The sequence below is a fragment of the Phlebotomus papatasi genome, chromosome 1 (genome assembly GCF_024763615.1).
Source record: "Phlebotomus papatasi isolate M1 chromosome 1, Ppap_2.1, whole genome shotgun sequence".
In the NCBI taxonomy this organism is placed as follows: domain Eukaryota; kingdom Metazoa; phylum Arthropoda; class Insecta; order Diptera; family Psychodidae; genus Phlebotomus; species Phlebotomus papatasi.
The window spans coordinates 9,983,701-10,011,108 of NC_077222.1; the positions used below are offsets into that span (position 1 = coordinate 9,983,701).

Sequence of the window (27,408 nt, forward strand, 5' to 3'; positions counted from 1 at the left end):
ACTATGCGTTTAGTCGATCAATTTTTTTCCAGCATTTAGCACGATTTTGGGGGGGACTCAATGGGTCAAGTGGTAGTGTACTCGCTCTATGATGCAAGTGTCCCGGGTTCGAATCCCCTTTAGGTCATCAGAAATTATTCTGGCGTTAAAGATGTTCGAATTGCATCCAGTGAGCTTCACTGCACTTGATTCCACGGGCATGGGACTGACAATCTCATTCCGTACAAGAAAAAATAATAATGCATGTCTAGAAATCCCCTTTCGGGAAAGCCTTGTTCCTTCATGGAATGTTGTCCCAGTATTATTATTATTATTATTTGGCACGATTTTACCGTCGCTCGAACCAGAGATCTCTGGGCCATAGATCCAATACTCTATCCAATGAGCCATGAGATCTCCAAAGATATTAGATTCTACAAACAATTCTTTAAAAAATCATCAACATTTAATGCTTTTGTTGTTTCAATTATTCTCTTTGTATCCAGAAAATATTTTCTTTAACTCCTCACTGGCAGAAATACAAAAATATCCTAGAAGACTGCGTGCCAAACTACCCCTTTTTTGTCCCATTGTGCCCCAGACACATTCAACATTTTTCGTCTTCCAAGAAAGCCCATTTATGTCCTGAGCTCCATGGAATCCTCAAAATCTCAAAGTGAAAATCCAAAGAAGTGTCCCAAATATCCTCGATCTCCCCTGCATTCTCGCAGAAAAAAATATTTCTACATCAAAGAAATAATATCGAAATTAAAAATAAAGAGGGATTGTAATATAAAATATTGACAATTATTGATAAATCTTGATATTTATAGGGATTGTAATATAAACCTTCAAATATTGACTAAAATAAAGACGTTTCATATTAAATATGTTAAACCAAATACATATTATTTAAAAATATTAAATTAAAAAATCTCTAATAAGGTGAATTATACTACTTTAGTGGATAAGTCTAATATGTGATGTGATGGGGGCAGTTTGTACACCATTTTATCTGATAATTCTAATATTCAGAATAACTTCTTTATATTTATGAATTAATTTTTACATTTTAACTGCTAGAACTCCAAAAGAGGGCAGTTTTTTAAATAGTAAGTAGTTCAGAATGTTATTTTTATCAAAGCTTATAATTATCCAAAAAGAGCTTTGGAGGAGAAACAAAAATTGAACCAAACTGCCCCATAAGATGTGCTAAAATCAAATGACTAAAAAAATAAAAATTTATGGTTCCCCAGGTGATTTGAAACTCAATTGCTTCGGTAACGCAGAAAATTAAACTTTTCCTTTAAGAAAGCGCCCCACCCTCCCCTATTGTGAATTAAAATGTTAGAAAAGTCAGCGAGAGAAAAGTTTCTCGTTATGTAACATTGTGCAGAAAATGGAATCATGAGCTGTTAGAAAAGTTTTTAGGATTTTGGGTTGAAAGAGGACTATGTGGCAGTTTCCAAAAGTTTAACTTTGGTCCGCTGAATAAAATATATTTAGAGAATTAATGAGGTTATCGGAGTTTGTCTTTCCAAAAAACCCCATGAAATACAATACTTTCCCAGTACACTCAACTTTATGGGGTTAAGTGTTTAATTTGGCCAAATAATTTCACGTTTTCTGCCCATTTTCCCCAAGAGGAAACATGCCAAAAATTTTCAACAAACGAGGTGAATGTACGTCCAACTGTCTATTTATTCCCTTCCAACATATCCTCTTTCAGATGCTCTGCATTAAACATAAATACTTTATTGCGACTTGCGTCGAGGGCGGTATTTCATTTGAAATGAGAAATATAACAAATCGATTTCATACCGTATTCATTATGCATGAATATCACGGAAATAATGATTTTTTGGCCCTTGCTCGAAAATAAAATATGGTTATTTTAGTCCCTGGAGCAAATATCGCATGTTTTTTTTTGGTGAGAAATCATTTTTGGTAATCCTCTGAATTTTCTCTGCAGAGGGAATTCATCTCTGTGGAAAATTATATAGAATTTTTCCGTCATGTTTTACATCCTCAGGGGCTGACAATCTTCATCAGTGAATGCCGAAATCACACAAATAAATATCTAAATAGAATATGTCTTTCAGCATAAATGACATCTCTAGATTTCTGATAGTTTATTTTAGACCACACAATCTACGGAAATCAATAGAAAGGTTAATTGTTTAGAGTTGAAGGCAAAATGTCGACTCTTCGTATTAAATGCTGAAATATTGAAATCCTAAATCACTGATAAGAGCATTAAATCATGTTTAATTTTGATACTTTCATGCTCTAAAAACAGAACATGTTAATCAGGATTTATATTCAGTTTCAGTTTGGCAAATTTTGTTTAATTTGTATGGAGCGTATAGTTACATTTTCCACAAAATAGTTAGAACTTCAGCAACGAATGTACTATGCTACAATAATTAATAAACATTGTGGCACTATGAATTGACGTTGGAATATTGGTGAATACTTTTCATTTGTCCAAGCGCTAATTTGGTAAATAAAAGTTACATTTATAAGCTAAATTAAAGGTAAAATATTTGTTTAAAAAAAGCATAATTTAGTAAGAATTTTTACTAAATTATGTTTATTTTTTATTATTTAAAATAATTTAGAAATTTATTAGAAGTTTTTGTACATACAAATTTTACTTAAATTGTTTGGATATCTTTTTTCTTAAATTGTTGTTTTTTTTTTTAATTTAAAAACTTCATATTAGTGAATAAATTGCTTTCTAAATACGTAAAGCTTTAATCAACTTCTAATAAAGATTTTTTTTTTTAAAAAATAGAAGAATTTAGGTAAAATTTGAAAGGCTTGGTAACTCGAAATTCCGGACAAAACAATTTAAAGGCAACTTACTAAAGATTTCGAAAAAAATCAATTAAATTATCTTTAATTCAGAGTACACTACTTTGAAAAGAAAGTCTTGTAAAACGAACAAATGAATTTTGTTCAAATTTTGCCAAAAGGATATTATTTACCAATTTGACAAATTTTTTTCTCGCATTTTATATGGAAAAATACTCTCTTGATAAATTTTTAACAAGATTCAGTTGGCCGCCGATTTAACAAAACTTTTTCATATTTTGTATGGAAGGATATCCTTTCGACAAACTTGTCTTGTTAATTTGTCAAACAATTTTTATATAGTAAGAGCTATAATTTTGGACAGTTTCTAAATTTGGACACTTTGAGGGTAAAATTGGACACTAAAAATAAATTGATTAAAATGGATTTTTATTACAATATTTTATGTAGGGAAAAGGCTCATAATTTTGGACAGTTTCTAAATTTGGACACTTTGAGGACAAAATTGGACACAAAAGAAATTGATTAAAATTACGGATTTTTATTCCAATATTTGATGAATAATGTATTCTATCTAAATATTTGTTCTTTTTGGAAGATTTTAACACTAAATATGTTAAATTTTGAATATGATTTGAGTTGAAATTGCTTTGTTGAAAATTCAGTGTGAGCAATTGCTTACGAGAAATATGACAGAACTTTGTGTTTACTTCAGTCTTATTTAGCTGTGGTGAAGTACTAAAAATGTTTCTTGGCTTTTTTGAGTGATATTATTGAATATTCATTGAAAATTGTGTTGATTCACATTAATGGTGATTTGTACATTTGACGTAAAGTGAGATTTGCCTTGTGAATTACGTTTTTCGTGTGAAAAATGGGCAATCTTCTAAGAGGTTCACCAGTGAGGTGATACTTCTTATTTTGGACAGGTGTTTTTCACTCGAAATTTCGTGAAGTTTCAGCTTTTGTGGTGACTAGGTTGGACAAATGCCTGGAGAAACAAAGGAGCATCTTCTCTACGAAAGAGATGTAGTGAGAAAATGCGCGAATCCGCGAATCCGCGCGTGCTTGGAGTACTGAAGTCAACTCACTTTAATGAATGATATAGCAAATTTTTGGACTTATTGTGACATTCTACGTTTCTCTTACATGAACAGGAAGAGGATTTGGTAAGATTGGTTCATCAAATGAAGAACAATGGTCATCCTATTGAGGCGGATTAGCTGTTCAAATATGCAACCAAGGTGTCCAAACTTCCAACCAAGTTGTCCAGAAGTTGAGTCAAATTCACCTCTGGATATCAATTCATTTTTAAACGTATCAAGAGTAATTTTAGTAAAAATAAGACGATAAATAGCTTGCCAAATATCTAAACAACCCTTCTGAAAAGAGAGTAACAAAAAAATTAAATAGCATTGAAAATATCACACATGTCAAACTTAGAACATCGATGCTTATGAGCACTCTGTCCAGAATTATCAGCCCTTACCCTAATTATTTAGTTACAAGGGTTACAACTATAAAGCGGTGCTCTATGATGAAGATTTAATTATAAAGTCGCTGTGTTTGATGACATTTCTCCAGGTAGTGGACTGTGTGGACTGTCTTGATTCATTTGTAAGGTACATTGTCAAAGTTTAACAAATTCATAGATTATAAAAAAAATATTCAATATTTGCTCAAATGGACATAAGCTTGTATGTTCTTTAAAACAGATTTTCCGTAATTTTCTCGTGGCGGCCGGTTATAGTAAGACGGCAACATTCACAAACGTAGCGGATTTTATGGGAATAAATGATAAACATAATATTAGAAAAATAAAGACTTTAAAGCTATCTTTCAATCATAGTAATTTCTGGTTCGGCTTTCAATTTTGACCAAAATTCTAAATTTAACTCTATCGATGAGTTTCAATTAAAGAAAAATTGTTAAATTATAATTAGAATTTCAAAATAAATTTTAAAAAAGCAATACTAATTTAAGATTTTAATTCAAGCCCTTGTGGTTTAATTTTAAAGAAAAATAAATACAAAATTGAACTTTAAAATAGAAAAGCACGAAATAGATTTGGTTTTTTTATGTCGTGAAAACTGTAGGAAGTATTATACGGGATATGGAAACTTCGTATTTTACATGTTCGTTCGTATTGCACATTTCGTATTGCGGAAACTTCCTATTCTAGTACATTTCGTATTTTACCATTTCGTATTTCCCATTTCGTCTTTCATAAATTTTGTACAAAAATTGAGCAGGCGCTACTGATAACTTCCAAAAACACAGAAAATTTCTTTTTGCCCCAATAGGCGATACTGATAAAATTAGAGCTTGAAGTTCGACTTTAAACTCAGACCCGAGGCGTATAGCGCTCTTAACCCCATAAAACTGCAATTCTATTCCTTTATTGGTTGATACATATATGCTTGTGTAAAATGTATGGTAGACGAAATGTTCAATTTTTGTACAAAATGCATGAAAGATGAAATGTGAAATACGAAAATGGTAAAATACGAAATGTACTAGAATACGAAGTTTCCGCAATACGAAATGTGCAATACGAACATGTAAAATACGAAATGTAAAATACAAAGTTTCCGCAAACCGTATATACAACTGTCTTTTAGAATTAAAGTTAGATCATAGTAAATATAAGTAGTATTTTTTATTTTTATTTTTGACATTAATTTTCTATGTGCATTTTGAGGTAAAATTAAAGAAAATACATAAGTTCAAATGAATAACTTAAGATGTACATCATTCAAACAAAATAAAAATTTGATGACTTAAAATCCTAAATAAATTTAAAAAAAACTTTTTTTTTAATAATTTTAAATTTTTAATTTTTAATTGGAAAACAGTGTTTATTTAATTAAGAAGATTCATCTGGTTTTCGAAAAAAGCTTTGATTAGAGCTTTTGAATAGGGTTTTTTTTTAAATCATAGTGTGAAGTTTTCACTTATGGATGTAAAAATCTTAGGTTCTTACCTAATATAGTTTTCGAAAGACCATAAAATTATTAGTAAGGGGAAGTGGGGCACCTTTGAAATTTCGAATTTTTTATCTATTTTTAAATAAAATCGAGCCTTATCGTGATATAATTTAGATCCACTTAAACATAAGAGAAAAATTCCAATTTCAAAGGTGCCCCACTTCCCTCTATATGATGTAATTAATAATATTGTTATTTTTTAGAAATTCGTTTTAGGTAAGAATTTGAAATTTTTGCAAACTGTCCGTGTTTGATGACTCTACCCTATATTTTCGAATTTGAGTTTCGGAATTTTTAAAAACCCTTAATTAGAAAATCAAGCACAATTAACTGCTATATACGTTAAGTTTAATATGCCCAAGTCTTCAATATTTTAAACTATGTATTGAAAATTGATTTTGAGATATAAAACGATTAAGGTTTATATCTGGGAAAGATGTTTTTTTTTGGTTTTGAATTTAGCAATGTGCGTTAGCAATCTGTACAACCAATAGGGGTATTCTGTAACGATAATGACAATGTCATATGATAAATTTTCATGGTAAATTCGGTAGCAAGACAACAATAAGGCCTAGTAAGAATCGAATGTCCATTGCTAGGATCTGCATGAAGCTCTTAACTGATATGAATCTGATTTCGATTAATTTTTTTTTAATTGTCCACATAAACATTTTTAAATTTGTCATACGACATTGTCATACTGTTACAGAATTCCCCTACTTTAGGGGATGGAGATTTGAATAGTAATATTGCAAAGTATCCCTATCTGGATTTACAATGATAAACCCAACCTATTTTAAATTAAAATCTTTCTCATAACACAAAGATTATTTTAAGTACCCATTCCTGATTTAAAAATTTACAAACCCCCTAAAGACTATTAGAGAAAAAATGTAATTTTATTCAGTTAGTCCCATGAGATGGTAATTTTTCCACAAAGACTGAAAAGAACTTCCTTCTGGCGTATTCTGACAATCTCCTTTATTTTTCCGTAATAATCTCCATTGCGGAATTGTTCCAGTCGTCGCGTTGAAGCTGGGGAGAGGGTGGTCTACCAAGTGAGTCTCGACCAGGAAGAAATAAATGGTCTTTTAGTGGTGCAGTGAATAAAAAGAATTGTGCACTGCTTGGTACTTTTTTTCTCCTCTTGATAAATGTGTTTCAATTAAGGAATTCTCATTGTTTTCAGCGTCAAGAGCAGAGAATTAATTTATCTACGGAGAACTTTTGCGCTGGTAGCAAAATAAATTGCAAAAATCAAAAGTGTCCAGTTAATAAAAATGGATGAATGTTGGTAAAACAATGTGAAACTTTTATGTTTTCTTGGTGGTGCTTGTATGTGGGAATTTATTTGTGGACATGGAAGGCTCAATCTATCTTGGAAGGGTTGTAAACATGACATTCTTGATGGATATCAATGTTGGGTATTGCTACAATTTAAGTGCACTTCATGTACTTTCATGAGATAATCCTCAGGATGGAAAATTATGCCAACATAGTCCGTCCGAGGCGTCTAGAACATGAAGGATTTACGATGGAGCTATCCCAGATGATATGGTCAGCTGAACATTACACAATTTTATTATTATTCAGAAATATAGCAATAAATGGACTTGAAGGAATTTTTAAGGAGAATATTTATTGAACTAAATTAATGCCCCTCAGATGGTTTTAGCAAAACATTTCTCCACATGTCACGAAAAAGTTATCGAATGTTTGCATAAAAATTAAATATTTCTCTTTTTTCTCTCCTTAAGCACTTATGATGATAGTGTGAAAAATTAGTTACGTCCACAGGTGTAACATTTTCGCATTCTTGTATTAATTCTTCTCTACATATTACCACACAATTGTATCATTTTGAATAAAATCGCCATCGTAAATTGAATCTAATTTTTATAGTCTCATGAATTCTTCATGAGAAAAGTAAGACATTGAAGAAATCATAATTTATCACTTGAATGCAAGCTACTAAAGTGTGAGATTGAGCACGTGTTTTTAGTGCTAATTCACACCGTTTTTTAATCACTATCTAGATCTAGGGTCACTTCAAAAAATGATCAATATCTCTATGGGGACTCTCGACCAAGAGTTCAAAATGCTCCTCGAAGTTAACTAAAAGAGAAAAATTGAAAAATAGTCATTTTAATTTATATAAATACAAAATGACTATTTATTATTCTTGCGTGACTGAATAAAATTAAGACGAAATACAATAATATATTTAGAGTGTTGTGTACATTTGAAGAAAAATTTCATTACAAATTGTTTTTCTAATCATGTTGTGTAGTCTTTTTTTGGCACGATACAAATAACTATTTCATTTTGACTTTCTAAAATCTAAATTATCCTAAAACTTATATATTTCTAAAACAATTTTATGAATAAGATTAATTTTAGTTTTTTTTTGTTTAAGAGGTTACGCAACATATGCAACTCTTTAATGGTTTTGTTTAAGAATTACATTGAACATAAATTTTCCCTCGTTTTATTTAAATTTATGCATTTTAATTAAAACATAATTGTTCAGAAAAAAAACATTAAAAATAAAAAATAAATTAACATTAAAAAATGGGAAATTAATGCGCATTCACATAATAAATTTTAAGCAATTTCATTAAATTAAATTTTAAAAGAAGTATAGGGGAAAGTGCCCATGCTTTGCAGGGTCCCAAGCTTTATAATGACTAAATATTTCATGTTTTTCAATAAATATGACTCATCGCACCCAAATTTAAAACTAGAGGTAAGTAGGGAAGACTGGGGCAGAATTAGTCACGCATAGTATTAGATAGTGGGATGTTATAGCCTACCGTAAAACAAATATTGAAGAAACTACTACATATTTGAAGAAAACACATCGCTTCCTATTCATTGAAATATTTCAAAAATTTCATTTGCTGGCTAATTCTGCCCCGGTCTCCCCTTTCATTCATTCATTTTCAACCACTTAACCCTATTGGGGTCGCGGGCCCATGACATCCAAAGTAGCAGCCCAATATGTAATTAATATGTAATACTCGATTTCAAATTTTAGGATCTAATTTGTATAGGGGAATATTGGCATGATTCGAACATCATGAACCTTCAACAACGCAGATTTTCTCTTTATTTGCTAGTTTTACTATTTACTAGTTCGTCATTTCTTAGCCATAAGATAGATAATTATTAAGCTCATGAGACGAGATGAGAAATGGTAAGTCAGCTCTTTGCAAACAAAGAGAAAATTCGCATCGTTTGATGGTTCACTGGATTGGTGAAAGGCCAAACGGTAAGAGATATCGACTTCCGGTCTTCGACGACCCCACTCCCTTCCCTACAAGTCAATATTTTCTAGAATAGTCTTTTTTTCTCTTGACCATCCACCCTGAACCTTTCACTAAAAAACATGTTTTTTTTTGGTTTATTTTGAAAACGGCGCCTACAATTTTTTTTTAATTTTCGAATATGTTTTAGAGATAGTCAAGGCGAATATTTCGTCCTTAGTCACCTGTGCGAAAACCATTTCGATATCAAATTTTCGAACCTCGAAGTTAAACCACATTGAAGGGCCTATTTTTCAAGTTTTGCTTAAATTTGGACTTTTTTTTTGAAAGATCTTGAAATTTCCAACTCGACTCGGTCATGAATCGGTAATACATCCGTCAATGATTTATCTTTTTTATTGGTTCGTATACTTGTTACTCCTGCCAAAATATTCTAAAACCTACTTTTCTTAAACAATTTATTATTTTGGAATTTATTAATAAATTTAATAGGCAGTAAGGCGGTATGTACCCGAAAAGCATGCGAAAAGTTAATACACGGATAGCTCTTTCTTGTCAGTTCGAGAATTCCGCAAATTTTGAATCTAATTTTGGAATACAAAGTTTCGACAAAAAAAAATACATAGAGGAAGGATAGGGTAGTTACATGCACATGAGCTATTACTTATTCATGACTCATTTATCAAACACGAGATAAAGATAGCTTTGAATATTTAACTTAAATATTTAGTGTCAAAATTAAAGACTTTTAACTTTAACATAAAGGCTCATATCACTTAAAATGTTCTAATATTGCATATAAAAAATTTGTATCTTAAGGTATAAAAGGTTGTCCTACCACTTTTAATATTTCGTTATCAAAGTCAAAGTTTAAGGAAATTTGATACTTTAAATTGAAAGATCATTATCACAGAATACGAATCGGGCTTTAAATGTCGATTTAAAGATTGATCTCAGAATTGAAGGTTGAATTTTTAAACGAATATGGACCATATCGACCATTCAGAATATAAGTCGAACAACTCGATTTTTTACAAACATCGTTTTATTTGCTTTTTGTATACTTCTTTATACCCTACCTTCCCTGTGAATATTAGGTATACTTGAAAGATAATTATTTTCAAAGTTATAGAGATTATAAATCTCAAAAATCCTATATTTTACATATAAAATCTCAGCTTCAAATCGCTCTCCTGTAAAATTTGCCTACTGTGAGTTATTCGTTTCTTATTCTGAGTGGTCGATATTCAAACTAGCTAAGTCCAGATAGTTTATCCTTGAGTTTATCTCGTGTAATAGCTATCTGAAATGTATAACCCATTTATTACATCATTATACTAAAAGAAAAATGTGTATTCTCGTAAGTAGGCAAATAAATAACTCCACCTTTCCTTAGGTTAAGCGGTTTGAGATATTGTGATGGTGTTTTCGAGGGATACTCCACTGGTAGGTTCTGTTTGGATTTTTAATTGGCGCAATTTTGCAGTCTCTATTACTCCAGTTACCTTTCAAACTCAGAGACGGTGACCTATTTTAAAACAGTTTACGATTTTCGGTTTTATTACGGTAACATATTTTAATATTTTGATAAATCGAAGATCACTCGATATTATGTAATCTAAAGTGTTAGTCTTCATTTTGGAACTCGATTTAGTATTATCCTTAATTCTTATTGGAAATTTTTTTCAATGTTTTGCTGAATGAATTTAAAACGAACAAAATTTGCACAGTCCATGAATTCATAAACGGAACCACAGAGTCATTGAGAAAGCGCTCGATCTGACCCACGGAAGTCTTCTATGGTGGTTAATAATCAAGGATAACCTCTTAAGGATGAGTATGACATCGGTGTTTCAAAAACAAAAACAATTTTCTCTAACAATTTAGAAGACAAACTATAGCCAAAAAATTGTTTTTCTTTTTTAGGACACCTCGATGTCTCTCTCATCCTGAAAAGGTCAACATTATTTTTTTTCAATTTTAACCTTCACTGATAAAAAAAGAGGATGCAATTAGCTTTTTTTCCTCGCAACTTTTTAAGTGTAAAAATATATCAACATTTTTTAATATTAATTTTACACCTTTTTAAGTGTAAAATTAACATGAAAAAGTGTAATTTGAACCTATAATACACCTAAAGAGGGTAATTTTTACACCGATTTCGGATAAATAAAGTAGGGTAAAATTAACATTTCCGGAATGTTATTCTAACTTTTCCGGATTTCTCTCAGTGTTTCCTTCTTCATCAAAAGGGCACTCATTGAGACAAGTGGTAGAGCACTCGCTCTACGATGCAAGTATCCCGGGTTCGAATCCCCTTTAGGTCACCAGGAATTTTTCTGGCGTTAAAGGTGTTCGGATTGCATCCAGTGAGCTTCACTGCACTTGATTCCACGGGACATGGAACTGACAACCCCATCCTTGTATAAGAAAAAAATAATAATGAAATAATAATAATAATAATAATGAAATAATGGCCTTAATTCTGAGACCAAGATCAAGATCAAGAAAATTCCAAGATTTTGGTATTCTAAAATCATAAAAAGAAGATCAAGATGTTAAATCTATCAAATGTCTTGGAATATTGAAATCCAAGACATAAACTGTGTGGATATCAACATTTGCAATTCTGAAACCAATATTTCAAGATGAAATGACTATTGATGGGGAATATTTCTATAAGAGGTGGTACAAAATGAGAATTACTTTGCAAAATATACTGGTATTTAACCCATTTCACCTTGTAATTTAATCGAAATGGTACGTAGGGTAACATGAGGTAAATTGGAACCATTTACAATTTGGCACACTTCAGATTTTCTCAATGTTTCAGATGAAGAGAAAACAAAGACCATAAAATAGAAGAAAAAGACGATTAAGAAGAAAAGGAACATATTTCTTCCTTTTGAATCTCTAAAACAGTGAGAAAATTTCAAATTTTCCAAATAGTAAATGGTTTCAAATTACCTCATTTTACCGTATTTCTAGATGTACATATCGAAGTACACTACCCTGAGGATCGGTGGCAGCCAAAATCCCGAATGTTTAAAATCCTGAAAGGGATGAAATTATATGGAGGAAAATATTTAGAATAATCTCCCGAGAAACAGAAAATTTCCCTTTGGCTCCAGCAAGCGCGAGGACAATCGTGGGAGTAGCTATGACACTTTTTAAAATTCAGGATTTTGGCTTTCGGGATTTTTACCGGGACCCGTTCTTATAGGGGGAAGTGGGGCACCTTTGAATGTGGGGCACCTTTGAAATTGGGATTTTTCACCTATTTTTAAATAAAATTGAGCCTTATCGTGATATGATTTAGGTCCACAAACAGATTGAGAAGCTAAATTATATCACGATAAGGCTCAATTTGATTTCAAAATAGGTGAAAAATCTCAATTTCAAAGGTACCCCGCTTTCAAAGGTGCCTCACTTCCCCCTAATGATTTTTGTTGGTATTTGAGCTTTGGGATTGTTTTGAAATTGGTTATAGCTTTATTACTTTGAATTATTCCTTCTGACGATTTTTCAAGGTCAAAATTTAATGAGCTCTGCTGAGGATATTCCTTAATCGTTTTGGGGAAATGCCGAATTATTTGAAAGGTCTTTGAATATCACACCAAATAAATTTGAACGCGAACAATTCGGTTTCAAGAGGCCATGGATCAATGTACTTCAGTATCAGTTTAAGGGAAACTTACTTCGACTTATGTCGACCTTTTATACCGAAGTGAATTTATTTATTATGAAGTGTAATATCTATCTATCTTCATTACAGCCCCAGTTCCCCCTAAGTGTAATTCTGAATAGCTAGAACACCTTGCCACCCCCTTTTGTAGGTAAATTCTTAAAGAAACGTTAAACAAAACATTTTACTTCTTCCGTTTTCTTAAGTCAAATATTTAACTTGAAATACGGAATTTACGAGTTACGATTCCGTAACTTAGTTATTGAGCAAAATTTGACTCAATTGCAATAATTTCTATCTGAAGCGTGTAATTAACTGAAATCGATTTAACAATTCATAAAGAAGTTTTGGCAAACAATTCCAAAATTTGCCATGCGAAGAGTCTCCTAATAGAAAATCCACAAGCTTGGCTCTGTAAATTGGTGAATTGAGTTATAAACTTTTGGGGGAGCACTTATAGCCAAAATCATCAGGTAAATATTATTCCACTTCAGTTGGTAAGTATGGCAATTGGTGTCCGGAAAATATCTTCCGTAAGGTATTCCAATTGATGTTATTTGTCTCGTCGGAGCCATAGGCATTTCCCCCCGGGGAAGTCGATATCGATAACAGGCATTTAGGTCGATGCTGGAGCCCTGACGAGATGCAGTCGATACACCTGACGACATGACGAACTGTGAGGGGTAGAGCTTTTTTGTCAATGACATTTTCATGACCTCCAAAAGTTCGATTTTGTGGGGTAAGTTTTTGGGGATTCGAAAAGCATGGCCGCGAAGGTGTGGCCTGGGGAAATGTTGGAAGGCTTATGCTGAATGGGCGTGGTGAGCTTGGATGGTACATCGTTTTTTTTTGGACAAGTGTTGGGGAGCTTTTTGCCCCGACATCGGATCAATATGACCTCGCTGGGTATCCGGAAAGTTTCGGGATGTCCGTTTTCTTACACAAGCGCTCAGTGTCTCTGCAAAAGGGCCACAATTCACCTCACAGACAGCTCATAAATAAAGTTCTTGGGGAATCATTAGATTCAACCCCATTTGGATTTCCGGACTTGGACTGGTTTTTTTTCACAACCATCCTGGGCTATTGAGAGTTTATTATAGCTTTTCGTAGTTGTGCAGAAGCGAGGAAAATCTATTGAAAAAGCGCATATATTTCGGCGCAAACTCGCTGAAGAGTTCGATGGAAATTCCTTCCTCTACTCACACTTTACAACCTTTTTCACGCTTTCCCATTCATAAAAATTGCTTTTTTGCGTGTGCCTTGGCCACATTATTAATTCTTGGTTCACATTGTTGGACCAGAATGGATAGCACTCTTGGCCAAAAGAAAGCACCATCATCGGGCCCTATTTGTAGCACAAGAGACGCAATAAATTGGCGAAATTTCATAATTTCTCGTTCGTCTCCAACGGTCTCCACATAATATTTTTTCTCTCTTTTGCTTTTGGCCACAACGCCCCACTTGAAATGACCATCTGCAGTGCACAAATATTGATGGTTGAAACATGGTCACGAATTGCTGATGAGACGTTTTCAAAAAAAAAGCATTATTTGCAAATTACTTAAATATTTATCCAACTGACGAATCATATCTCATATTTGATGCTGATGGTCCGAAGAGCCAGAACTACAGGGTTAGTTCTCTAATTTGATATTAAAAATTGAATTTAAAAATATCTGCTAATTAATAATAAATAAAATTTTAATTAATTTGATTGGCAACTGGCAGGTTATTAGTGCCCTGTGGGACTTAAAATTAAAAATATCCAATTAAATTGATTGCATTATTAATTTCAGATGTGCTAATCACTCATTAAACATTAAAATATTCAATTGTGGGGTCCTTTTTTTAATTTCACTGTTTTACAGTTGATTTTAATGGATATATTGCTACGGGGTAGTATAAAAAATATATTATTGGTTCATAATTAATTTGATCGATTCAGGGTTTTTAAGAGCTTGGAGCGCCTTTGAAATACATTTTATTTTATTCAAAAAACGAACAGCCAAGTTTAGGAAAATTATTAAAAACATTTCGTCTACTTACAATTCAGAAGATTTCGAATTTTACATAAATTAAAGCGTGTTCACGATATAATTGTTTCCAAGAATAATGCTTTAAAAATGAGGTCTACATAATATTAAAAAAAAAGAAAAAATATTTTTTGAAACTTTAATTCATTGTATTTATTAGATATATTTGTTTTTTTATTTAAGTATTTGATTGATTAAATCTCGAATCTTCTTCTTGAGTCCTCCCATCAAGGTCTGTACAAGATCATCACCGCGGTTCTTGGTTGCTTCGTTCCATTTTTTCTTGAAGTCCTCGATGTTCTCGACGCGTTTAGCCTTCTTCTTCAGATCGTATTTGATAATAACCCAATACGTTTCAATCTGGACAGAGATTTGAAGTGTTTAGCGGATTCATCTCCTTGGGTACATAACGAACGTCGTTCTCCTCGTACCATTTTTTGGTTGCTTCTGAGTAATGGCACGAAGCCAAATCTAGCCAGAAGATCGGGGGTATGTCATGGCATTTGTATACTGAGAGAAATCCGAAAAAGTTAAAATAACATTTTAACTGCAGTATTGATCCAAAATCGGTGTAAATATTACCCTTTTTAGGTGTATTAGGGGTTAGAGGTACCCTTTTTCATGTTAATTTTACCCTTAATAAGGTGTAAAATCAACATTAAATTAAAATTAACATTTTTACACCTAAAAAACTTTTCATAATTTTTAAAAGTTAAAATAACATTCCGGAAATGTTAATTTTACCCTTAAAAAGGTGTAAAATTAACATTAAAAAATATTGATATATTTTTACACCTAAAAAGTGTTAGAGTTATGAGGAAAAACAGTTAATCTCACCCTGCTTTTTTTCTCAGTGATTCGTGCAATGAGGGACTGCTTGGGCCTTAAAAGTCTTCAGTCCATTCCTCTGTTTGATTTTGTGCACAAGACTGGGAGAACATTTATGTTTTTTAGCCATATCCCTCACAGATGTCGAAGGATTGTTCTTGTAGCGCATGATCACCTTTGTCTCTAAAACTCAATTTCCAATACCCCGATTTTTTCCACATCCAGGTTTCTGGGCAGTGGTTTTACTGTCAAGGAATCGAAGAATCACCCTCCGGACGGTCTAGCGTGAGGTATTTGTGAGTTTTCCAAGGTCCGTGTAATTGATTCCAGGATTTTTTAGATACCTGTACACGATCAGTTCCCTGTTCCCTTCTCTTTTCCATTATTATTTCGTACCACATTGAAAAATGAACGGAAATTGATAAGAGTTTCACCAAAAGAAAGGTAAAAACACGTATTACAATGTTTACATACAACGAAAATGCGGAGCTAGTGACATGTGTCATAAATATATCAAATCATTTGGAATAATCTTGTCTTGGACACGCTTTAGTAGTACGTTGAGTAAAAGTCATAACGTGATGGTCATATTAAGGGGTTTCACGCATAATCGATCCCTCTATTCGAGTACCAAGCCGTTTTACAGAGAAAAAAAGACAGAAAAATTGTTAATGATAGTTTTTGTGATTTGTTCATTAATGTAAGTTACTTATGTCCGAAAATTATTGATAATTAATTGTAATGATCCTAATTCTAGAGCTCCCAACTGTTGTTTCCAATCTGATGAATGTAATTTTAGACAAAAATAGTGACAATATCCAAGATAATAGACTAACCAAGAAGTAAGTTGAGAAGAACGATCTTGTAGAAGACAAATTTCAAATTGAAAAATTCGTTAAATTTCAAATAAAAAATCCTTCATACAACCACTGAAGAAGACACGATATAGTGTCGAAAGCTCTGGAACCTTGAGTGTTTTAATTTTGGATTAAGCCACCTCACCGACGCTCACCCGAAGGACAATTTTGTCCTGAAACAGCAGAATCCCGCAATATTAGACCGAAAATTAGCTGTATCGATATTACTGCTCGAACTGAAAGAGAGAGCAGTTATATACCTAAGCGTCTTTTTTTCAACTCGTCACCATTCTGGTGCTTAAACGGTAAGAGATATCGACTTCCAGTCTTCGATGACCCCTAATAAAAAAAACAATGTCTAGACTTAAGTCTAAGTTTTATGCCTAAGTAGTATGTCTAAGTTTTGGATATTCGCCGAAACGCTAGTAAATCTACTCGGCGGTCCTTTCTTTCGTCCCTGTATCTTAAAAAATACTTCGAATTGGCTTCAATTTGATCTTTATATCTTTAGTATTTCAAGTACCTACATTATTCAAATGTGTTAAACAAGTTTTTCGAAAGAGGAGAAGACAATTATTTATTCAGAGAATAAATAATTGTTTTTTTTTCATTAATTATAAAATCGATCTTTAAACTTACCCTGATGTTTTTTTTACGATTTATGGTTTCAGCAGATTGGCAGTGTTATGGTAATAATGGTCAGTTATAATCAAAATCGTTAAGTAGTGAAATATTATTGGTCAAGAAAAGATTAATAAGTTATAAACCATTTTAATTTTTACCGACAAAAAATTTGTTTTATTTCCCAAAATTGATTTTTTTCTTGATTTTTCAAATCACTTAGATTATGATATGTGGCTATATTTCAGAAAAAAAAAATCATACCAAGAGCTCTGGCCATGAGCGTAGAATAGCCTCAGAAAGAGAACACTTAATGGCCATATCCGATTTACCTTTCAATTTTTCAAAGAATTACTTTGAATGAATAATAAAAATTAGAACTTTTCACAACGATTTAGTACATTTTTTATTCTCGTTCGAAACCTAATAAAATCTAGTAAATTTTATCATTCAATTTATTGATCGTTAAAATCGTTTTCGAACAAAAATCGTGTATTTTTAAGAGGCTGCCTAAATTATTGTACTAGCTATTAACCGTGCTACTATCCTAATAAAAATATCTTATTATTTGATTATGACAAACCTCAAAATTTTCCTGCAATTCCAAAGAACAACCCTGCAAATTTTTGTATCTTTTTCGATCAGCTGTAATAGCAGAGTAACGATCTTCTCATTAAAGATTTTGATCTCAAGTCCATTGCAAGAGGCGTCCGATGCCGTTGACAGGTGAGACACGAATTGCGTTCAAGGTGAGGCAAAACTATTCGCAAAATCCCATTGCAGACCGTTGAATTGGGAAATTGCCAAATCACCCTGTGAATCACATTTGACTTAGATATTTTCCAAGGGAAGAACTCGTCAGGGTATCGCACTAATTGAGCACCTAATATGATCTCATTCGGTTGTCCTCACCTCAAAAAAAAAACTCATCTCAAGCTGTCAATACCCCATCAACGCACACGTCTCTTGTGGCAGCCTTCGACGATAACCCAGGTCGGCCAGGTAATGGAAAGCAATTAATCATTTCGTCACAATCACCGCGCGAATGAGATGATTGAAGATCAACACAAATCATCGCGAACGATCACACCGAAAAAGTACAATTGACTCGATTTTGTCCATGTCAGCTACCATTCTACCATTCCTCAATGGGACGTCTAACCGGTAATTGCATTTTCAAGCGCTTATATCTATCCAATTTGCTCTTTTGCTCACCAATTGGGCAATATTCCAATATTCAGGCATAAAAGGCGCCCCATAAATTAAGCACTTGGCGCGTCAATTTGGACTCCTAAAAGCTCCTCAACTGAGGAGGTCTCTCTATCCCAGAATCTAAGGGGTTTTCTAATTAAAATTTTAATTGCCTCAATAAAATGATGACACTGATAAAATTGCGAGTGTTTATATTGCTTCAAGATATACAAAATTAGTTTTTATTTTGAATTAATTGAATTCATAAATAATGTTTAATATTAAAACGTTCTTCTGGAATAATTCCGGAAATAATTTCCAAGGGTAATTAAATTTTATAAGTCTGTTGTACACTTTGCCAAATCTAGTTCAAAGGTTTTATTTGTAACGCAGAAAATATTTCTGATTTTTTCGGAAATAGAATAAATTATAAAAAAAATATTTGTGGATTATTTTTCAGATTTTTTGGTAATTTTATCAATGCTTCAGAGTATTTTCTAAAATTTTCCGGAACCACTCACTTGATGCTTAGAAATGTTTCATTATGAATTTAATACAACAAAATTCTAATAACCTAGAAAAAGAACAATATGGAATGCTTTCCGAAAATTTCCGGACATTTGCTAATGAAGTAATTTTCCGGATCTTATTATTGTAGAGTTTTGTAATTCAGAATCTTGTAAGTTTCTGAGAAAATCTTACTGTTCTGAAACAAAGTTCCAAAATATATTTATTTTTATTATAAAAAAATGTCTTACTTACTGCTAGGATATTTTCAAGATTATAAGGCAAAAGTTATTTAGCTTTTTCATGAGTTATAACGTATAATTTTCTAATGAAATGATGAAACAATAAGAAAACCGTCCTACGTTATTTTCCGGATTTTTTTTGTAAAGCCGTTTGTAAGGGCTATTTTAGTCTTTTCATACCAAATAATTAAAAAATAAAATAAAATTCTGAAAATATAGGGAAATAATCCTCCAAAAATTACTGCAAAAGTAAAAACTACTTTATAAAATTTCGGAGTCTTTTCCGGAATATTCCCGGAAACTGTTTAGCTTTTTCAGAAGTTATGACGTATAATTTTCTAATGAACTGCTGACAGAATAAGAAAACAGTCCTACATTATATGTTCTGGATTTTTTTTGTTAATTGTAAGGCTTTTGTAGTCTTTTCATACCAAATAACTAAAAAAAATAATAATAAAATTCTGAAATTATAGGGAAATAATCCTTCAAAAATTACTGCAAAGGTAAATCTACTTTATAAATTTTCGGAGTCTTTTTCGGAATATTTCCAGAAACTATTTAGCTTTCACATGAGTTATGACATATAATTTTCTAATGAATGGTGACAGAATAAGAAAACGGTCCTACATTACGTTCCGGATTTTTTTTTGTAAAGCGTAAGACGTTTTCTAGTTTTTTCAAAACAAATAATATAAAAAAAAATTAATAAAATTCTAAAAATATAGGGAAATAATCCTTCAAAAATTACTGCAAAGGTAAATCTACTTTATAAATTTTCGGAGTCTTTTTCGGAATATTTCCGGAAACTATTTAGCTTTCTCATTAGTTATGACGTATAATTTTCTAATGAATAGTGACAGAATAAGAAAACGGTCCTACATTAAGCTCCGGATTTTTTTTTTTTGTAAAGCGTAGGGCTTTTTTAGTCTTTTCTTACCAAATAATTGAAAATAAATATAAAATTCTGAAAACATAGGGAAATAATCTTCCAAAAATTACAGCAAAGGTAAAAACTATTTTATAAATTTTCGGAGTCTTTTTCGGAATATTTCCGGAACTATTTAGCTTTTCATAAGTTATCACGTATAATTTTCTAATGAAATGGTCACAGAATAAGAAAATTGTCCTACATAATGTTCCGGAATTTTTTTTGTAAAGCGGTTTGTAAGGGCCATTTTAGTCTTTTCATACTAAATAATTTAAAAAAAAAATAATAAATTTCTGAAAATATAGGGAAATAATCCTCTAAAAATTACTGCAAACCGTCGACTGGGTTGACATACGTCGAATAGGCCATACGCTCTACAAAAGGTAAAAACTATTTTATATATTTTCGAAGTCTTTTTCGGAATAATGTTAACTATATAAAGGAAGAAACGATTCGGTATTTTTACTAACATTTTCGGAATTTTCTTATTTTTGGTTAAGCATTTTACCATTAGGTATATTTGACAAGTTTTCTAAAAGTTTTTTACGCTTTTTTTCTAGTAGTTTCTGATTTTTTTATGTAAATGTCCACTATAAAAAATTATCCACAAATTTTCCGAATTTCCGGATTTTTTTTATTGTTAAGACAATATTAGTTTATTAATCTTCCTCTGATTTCCTTTAGGAAATCCCTCGCAATTTTCTAATAGATTTCCGACAATATAAAAAAATCGTTTCGGATATTTTCCGAATTTTTCCGGAAACCTCTTTTTTTAATAAGGTATTTCTATTACATTGAATAATTTTATTACGCTGTTTCACCTAAGGGTCTGACAATCGAAATTGATTTTTTCAAAATCAGAAACTAATTGATAATGGTGGCCTGTAATCAATATGCTGTAACAGAGGATTAAATAAGACCTCTGAGATGGCACTCACAACTTTAATGCAATTTTAATGAAAAATTCCTCTTTAAATTACCATGTAAAGCCCAATATTTAATCAATTAGTTGCTAGCGTACATTCACCATCTGTTGAACCCCCAAAAATCCTCCAACTCGTGATCATCATCTCATAATTGAGTGATCTGTGAAGGATAAAATGCAGTCCAGCGAACGTCTTCAAAGTCAAATTGACGGTGAAATGTTTTGTTGAGAAGCCCCTGAGCGAATGACTTTAACTAAACGATCGCTGTCCGATACTTTGAAGCCGTTGTCAACTTTGGCCGCCTCGTAAGCGATCACGGCAGCAAATTTCCTAATAATTCCCAGTGCTAGAGATAGTCTCTATCATCAATTTGGGTATCGTGTTGAGGGCGAGATGGGTGATTGATTTGGCAATTTTGAGCGATTGCAGAGCGTTATACCCGCATCAGCCCATCAAAAGTGCTTTTGGGACCTCGATGCTAAGATGAAAGTGAATCAAGGCTGACAAATGTAAATTTTTCTTAATAAATTGCTCACATAATTTGTATGGTGTGGTGCAGCATAGAGCCCCGTATTATTTTGCATTATTTGTCAGGCTCAATTGTGTCTCGGCGGCTCTTTTTCTCTTTTTTTTTCTTCTTCTTCTCCTTTTGAGCTTGTCTTAAAATAGAAAAATTCATGTCCAAAGTGAACTAGAGGTATATTCTCTCACTCTCCATGTCTTGGATGGCTTTGCCATGAAAGATTTGCTGAACCTTGCCCACCAAATTGCCTCCAAACCATCTCTTTTGATAGCTCGCTGAAGACAATGAGAGACGCATAATTGCCAAAAGACGCTACCCAACGTCCAACTGTTGATTTATACACAATTATCAATTATCATTCTCCTCTGACTTTGACGAGGCGCATTATTCATGATCTACTGCGTGAAAGATCACAGAAGATGGTTGGTTATTTAACCCAATTCCATTGAAGGTTTCCGCTACCATGCGTGGCACGGAAGATATTCTCTGCAGATGCACCAGGAAATTGTAAATTTACCATCTACACAGTGTCAATTTACGCATTTCAATGTACCTCCTCCAGCTACTGACCATTGTGATTGGGGCGGAAAACATGTCTCGATAAATTTTACCAATTTCCCAAGCCATAATGTGCCTAAGAAAAAAACATAAACATTTTGTCAATATATTATTCATTTTACTACTGTTTGTAGATAGTACTAAACTTCCATAGTATAAACTCCGCCTTGATGTTCATTTAGGCCACGCCTCCTTGAGAAAAATCTTTAGCTTACAATCCTAATATTTTTTTTTATGTTTTATATCAAAACAAATTATACTCTTACCAAATACAAACCGCATCATAAAAGTTATTTGTCGGTATATCTTAAAGAGGACCCTACCTTATGAATAATTAGCCCCGCCCCTTGTGAGAGGGAACTAATTTTTGACACCCAAGTAACTTTGCTTGACTAAAGGCGCGTTAATAAGCCATAAAGACGTCGAAGAATGACTAAAATTTTATTATTTTGATATCAATCATAATGGTTTTTAAATTTTTGTCGAAGTAGGGGAAAGCGCGCTACCTTTGGACGATTTAAGTTTCACACAATTTTTTTTTCAATGTATTATAAATGAATTTGACTAATTATAATATCATAGCACCGGCACACCACCTTTTAGAATAGGTAAATTTCATGAAGTTGAAATTCGAATTCCTTTCTTTCTCACATGCTTTGAATATGTCTATCTCATTCTATTGTACTCTTCTTTTAAACATCACTCCAAATTCAATTTAGCTCAATCGAATTTGCTGTGTGAAAGAATGAGATAGTCACATGGAAAACATGTGAGAAAGAAAGGGATTCGAATTTCGACTTCATGAAATTTTCCTGATCTAAAAGGTGTGCCGGAGTCATTAAACGTTAATAGTTAATCCAATGCCTAAAATTTTTAGAAGAGAGCTGTATGAATAAAATCATAAGAAACATAGAGAAAAAAATTAATTGTCCGAAGCTTGAGTCATCCAAAGGTAGCACACTTTACCCTATTGATATCATAGTGATCATTATTTATGACGATCTTTTACGATGAGCATTAAAATAAAATAAATGTCTGTTAAGTATTCTATTACCAGCCTACAGAGAGATATTTGCACTAAAATTAATATTATTTTCTTCTGTGATATCCAGAAGACACTTGGTCAGAAATATAGACTAAATCATGATGTCAGACTTAATAAAATTTACATCACAAAGACTATGTTTTGCTACTTGGGCAGAATAAGAAAATAAAAACTTTTGTCATGAGTATTTTGGTAAAAACATTCAGTGAAAAATCATTTGCTCAGTAGAAAAATACGTTTGTAATTTAGGTCAGTTAAATTTCATAAAATGAAAATTCGTTTTGAATATTTTTGTCTAATCTTTACGCAGTCAGATTTTGATTGGACTAATTTGAAATTGTACTGATGTTCAAAAGAAGAATAAGAGTGCGAAGGACTGGGATAGACGTATGCGAATCGCCAGAGAAAGCAAGAGTTCTTAATTCCGATTTCATGAAATTTTCCTGATCCAAAAGATGTTCGGGACGGGAGCCAGAAGCAATTAATTTTGGTACGTCGTTCAGTAAATGAATAACATTTTGGTGAATGAAATTGTGATCAGTAATAAATCAAATTTGGGTTGCAAGAAATATTGATCGTGAAAAGTAAAAAAATTGATTTTGATTACTAACAAAATCGATTTTTGTCGGTAAAAATATAATTGTTGGTATCGGAAGAATTGAAATTTTGTTTGTGAAACAAAATTAATTTTAGCAAGTCAGAAATAGGTTTTCATTACTAATGGCTCCGGCACACCTTTTAGATCAGAAAAATTTCATGAAGTCGAAATTCGATTCCTGTCTTTCTCAAAAGATTTGGGTAAGTCTATCTCATTCTTTCGCACTCTTCGTCTTCTTTTAAACATCACAACAAATTCAATTTAGCTCAATCGAATTTGGAGTGTGAAATAATGAGATAAACATATGCAAAACGTGTGAGAATGAAAGGGATGCGTATTTTCATTTCATGAATTTTTCCTGATCTAAAAGGTGTGCCGGGGCTTTAACAATTCAATTTCAAAAAGTAAAAATTATAATTTTGGTCAGAAATAAACAAAATGTTGATCAGTAATCAGTTCGATGAGATAATAAATCCAATTTGATCTATAATGTCACCAGTACACCTTTTAGATCCGTAAAATGTCATGAAATCAAAATTCTTACTTAAATCTCTTTCTTACTCAAAAGATTTGAATAAATCTGTCCCAGTCTTTGGGACACCAAATTGGGCTGAATTAAATTTAATTTTCTGTGATGTGAACGGATGTGAATTTTAGATAGATAGATAGATAGATTTAAATTGGGGGCAGTAGGCGGCGTCCATCCTCCTCATGCTGCTTCAGCTCCACTCCCGACTTCATCCTCAGCTAAGCCGCTCGTGTCCACGCCAACCCGTCCGCTGCATCCAGGCCTCCGATTGGGCCCCTTATGCATCCCCATGTTAATCCCTAAATTAAGGGTGTTGTGAATTGAGCCAGCCAGTCTTACGGATAAATTTCATTAGACTGGCCGGTTTCAATTTTGGGAGGTCATTCCAGTCGAGCACCGCTTTTCCAAGTAGCGCTCGTCTGGTGTTGTAAAGGCTGGGACAGTCACATACATAATGTAAGACCGTTTCCTCAGCGTTGTCACAACCTCTACAGATTGGATTACAGTCAACACCCAATCTGTTGAGGTGTTTGTTTAGACAGTGTCCAGTGAGAAGATCAGCAAACTGCCGCGCTTTGCAGCGGTTACTGCTCACCAGGTACTCTGTCCTTTTCCTGTCCACAAGTGGCATGAACAGTCTGGACACGCGACAATTACTTGTAGCCGTCCAGACCGATTGGTGTTGTGAAAGTAAATCCTCCCCAATGATGGTTTTCTTCATTTGGGGAGACACTCCCACGGCAGGCTCAGGACCGATGAATTCGGTCTTCGCTCCTGCCACTGCGAGGCGGTCGGCCTCTTCATTACCCGCAATACCACAGTGCCCAGGTACCCAATGTAGACCGATCTCACAGTTAAGTGAGACCGTTTCTAACATTTTCCGGCACTCGAGCACCAGCGAAGAGCGGGATTTGTTTTCCGATATAGAGAGCAAAGCAGCTCTGCTATCAGAAAATATGTTAATTTTCCTGCCAGAAACCCCAGATTCAGTCAGAGTCTGAACCCCAATTAGGATTGCTGTGACCTCGGCCTGGAATACAGAAGTATACCGGCCAAGTGGCACTGACCCACCAATTCCGAGTTCCGGACAGTGGTACCCGGCTCCAGAGGAGCCGTCCAACCGTGAGCCGTCTGTGAAGAGTGCAACCGCACCGGGTTCATTGATGACCCCTTCCCGGTCTCTCCACTCAGCTCTCGTGTTTACAAGCTAATCTCTGAAGCCGCTGTAGCGCCAGTGCCGAATTTTTATATTCGACTCTTGGCCACCATACTACAGCTCCATATGAGATTAGTGGTCTGACTATGGCTTGATACATCCATAGTGTGATTTTCGGCGACAGACCCCAAGATCTGCCGAGTAAACGTCGACATGAGAAAAACGATCTAGTGGCCGATGTGATACGGTCTTCCAGATGCTTCTTCCATGTGAGTCTTTGATCAAATAAAATACCAAGGTATTTTACTTCTTTCTGCAGGGTAAGTTCTTTCCCAAAGAATTTGGGTGCCCTATACCCCTCCAGCTTGTACTTCTTCGTGAAGGCGATGAGAGCAGTCTTTTCGGGATTAACCTTAAGACCGCGGGAATAACACCAGCCTTCAACGATGCTTAATGCCCTCTGCATAAGATCACACAGTGTAGATAGAAATTTCCCCCGTATGACAATGCAGACATCATCAGCGTAACCTTGTCTATAAAAGTTCGCTGAGTTAAGTTGCACTAGCAAGCTATCAACCACCATGGACCATAGAAGGGGAGACAGTACACCTCCCTGAGGGCAGCCGCTGCTCACAGCTGCCGACAGTTGTGCGCCGTGTACCTCCGCCTCCACAATGCGGTTTCCAACTAAACTAGTGGTAAATTTTTCTAGGGTTTGACCTAGTTTAAACTCTCTCATCGCTCGTGCCAGAACCGTAGAGTTGACCTTATCGAAAGCTCCCTCAATGTCCAGGAAAGCAACGAGAGCAATTTCTTTGTCGCTAAGCGATTTTTCGATACGGCTTACCAATTGATGGAGAGCCGATTCTGTTGACTTTCCTCTTTGATAGGCATGTTGCATAGGACTTAACGGATTCTTCACAAGAATCCGACTCCTAATATACCTATCACAGAGTTTCTCCAGGGTTTTTAGCAAGAACGATGTCAGACTAATAGGTCTGAAGGACTTAGGGTCCTCGTAATTGCTTTTACCTGGTTTTGGAATAAATACTACTCGCGCTCGCCTCCAAGTATGCGGTACATACCCGATGGCAAGACACGCCCTAAAAAGGTTTACAAGCGACACGGTAATGGTCTCCGCAGCCTGCTGGAGCAAAGCCGGAAAAATACCATCCGTACCTGCTGTCTTGTATGGTGAAAAGCTGCTGATTGCCCATGTGACACTTTCAGATGTGACAATCTCTGAAGCCTTTCCCCAATCACGTTGGTTCCCCGAATATAGCTCAGGTCGTATAGGTGCACTTTCCGTACTATCAATCTGACAGTTCGGAAAGTGTGTTTCAAGCAACAGACGCGTGACTTGATCCGCAGAATCTGTGTGGATTCCGCTGGGTGCTCTCAACACGCCTAGCCGTTCTGAGGGATCCTTGGATAGAAGCTTCTTAATCCTGGCCGCTTCTTTCACAGCCATGATTTGTCCACAAAATTCTCTCCAATTCTCCCTTTTCCATTTTCTCAATGCTCAATGATGTGAATTTTGATTATATGAAATTTTCCTGATCTAAAAGACGTGACGGAGCCACAAAAAAATTGATTTTGGTAAGTCAGAAATCGTTTTCGATTACTGATAATGAATTTCTGTTGTAAAAAAAGAATTTCGGGCAGTAAAAAATAAAATGTAATCAAATTCAGTCTGTATCAAAATTGATTTTGATAAATAAAAGGAAATCGATTTTGGCTCACGTAAATATCAATTGTACTTAGTCACTTAAATTTTATCTATAAAATAAATTAATTCTTGGGACTGAAAAATCGATTTTGATTAGTAAAATTTAGATTTTTTTCGGTAGAAAAATAATTTTGGTCAGTAATAAAGAAATGACGGTGAGATGACAAAAAAATTATTTTGTAATCAATTGATTTTGGTGACTGAAAAAATCAATTTTGATTACTAAAAAATCGATTGTGGTGGGCAAAAATTTCAATTTTGATCACTAAATAACAGTATTTTTTTTACTGTAACGTAAAATTTAATTTGGTAAGAGAGAAATTGAATTTATTTATTTGAAATTTTACCTCTTACTCTTTCAAACTGAAATCAGATATAGCTGTCTCTTTCTGTCAAATGAAAT

At 33.5% G+C, this 27,408-nt stretch overlaps 1 protein-coding gene across 1 annotated transcript in view; it reads right to left on the reverse strand.

Moving 5' to 3' along the window:
* Positions 1-26,747, reverse strand: part of LOC129799289 (choline O-acetyltransferase) — a 110,313-nt gene extending 83,566 nt beyond the window's left edge. Inside the window, exons 1-2 of the mRNA XM_055843032.1 lie at positions 25,523-26,747; positions 24,716-25,251 (exon numbers count right to left, since the gene is read on the reverse strand). Coding sequence (XP_055699007.1) covers positions 24,716-25,251; positions 25,523-26,747 — 1,761 coding nt within the window. The remainder of the gene's footprint in view (positions 1-24,715; positions 25,252-25,522) is intronic.
* Between the last annotated feature and the right edge of the window lie 661 nt (positions 26,748-27,408).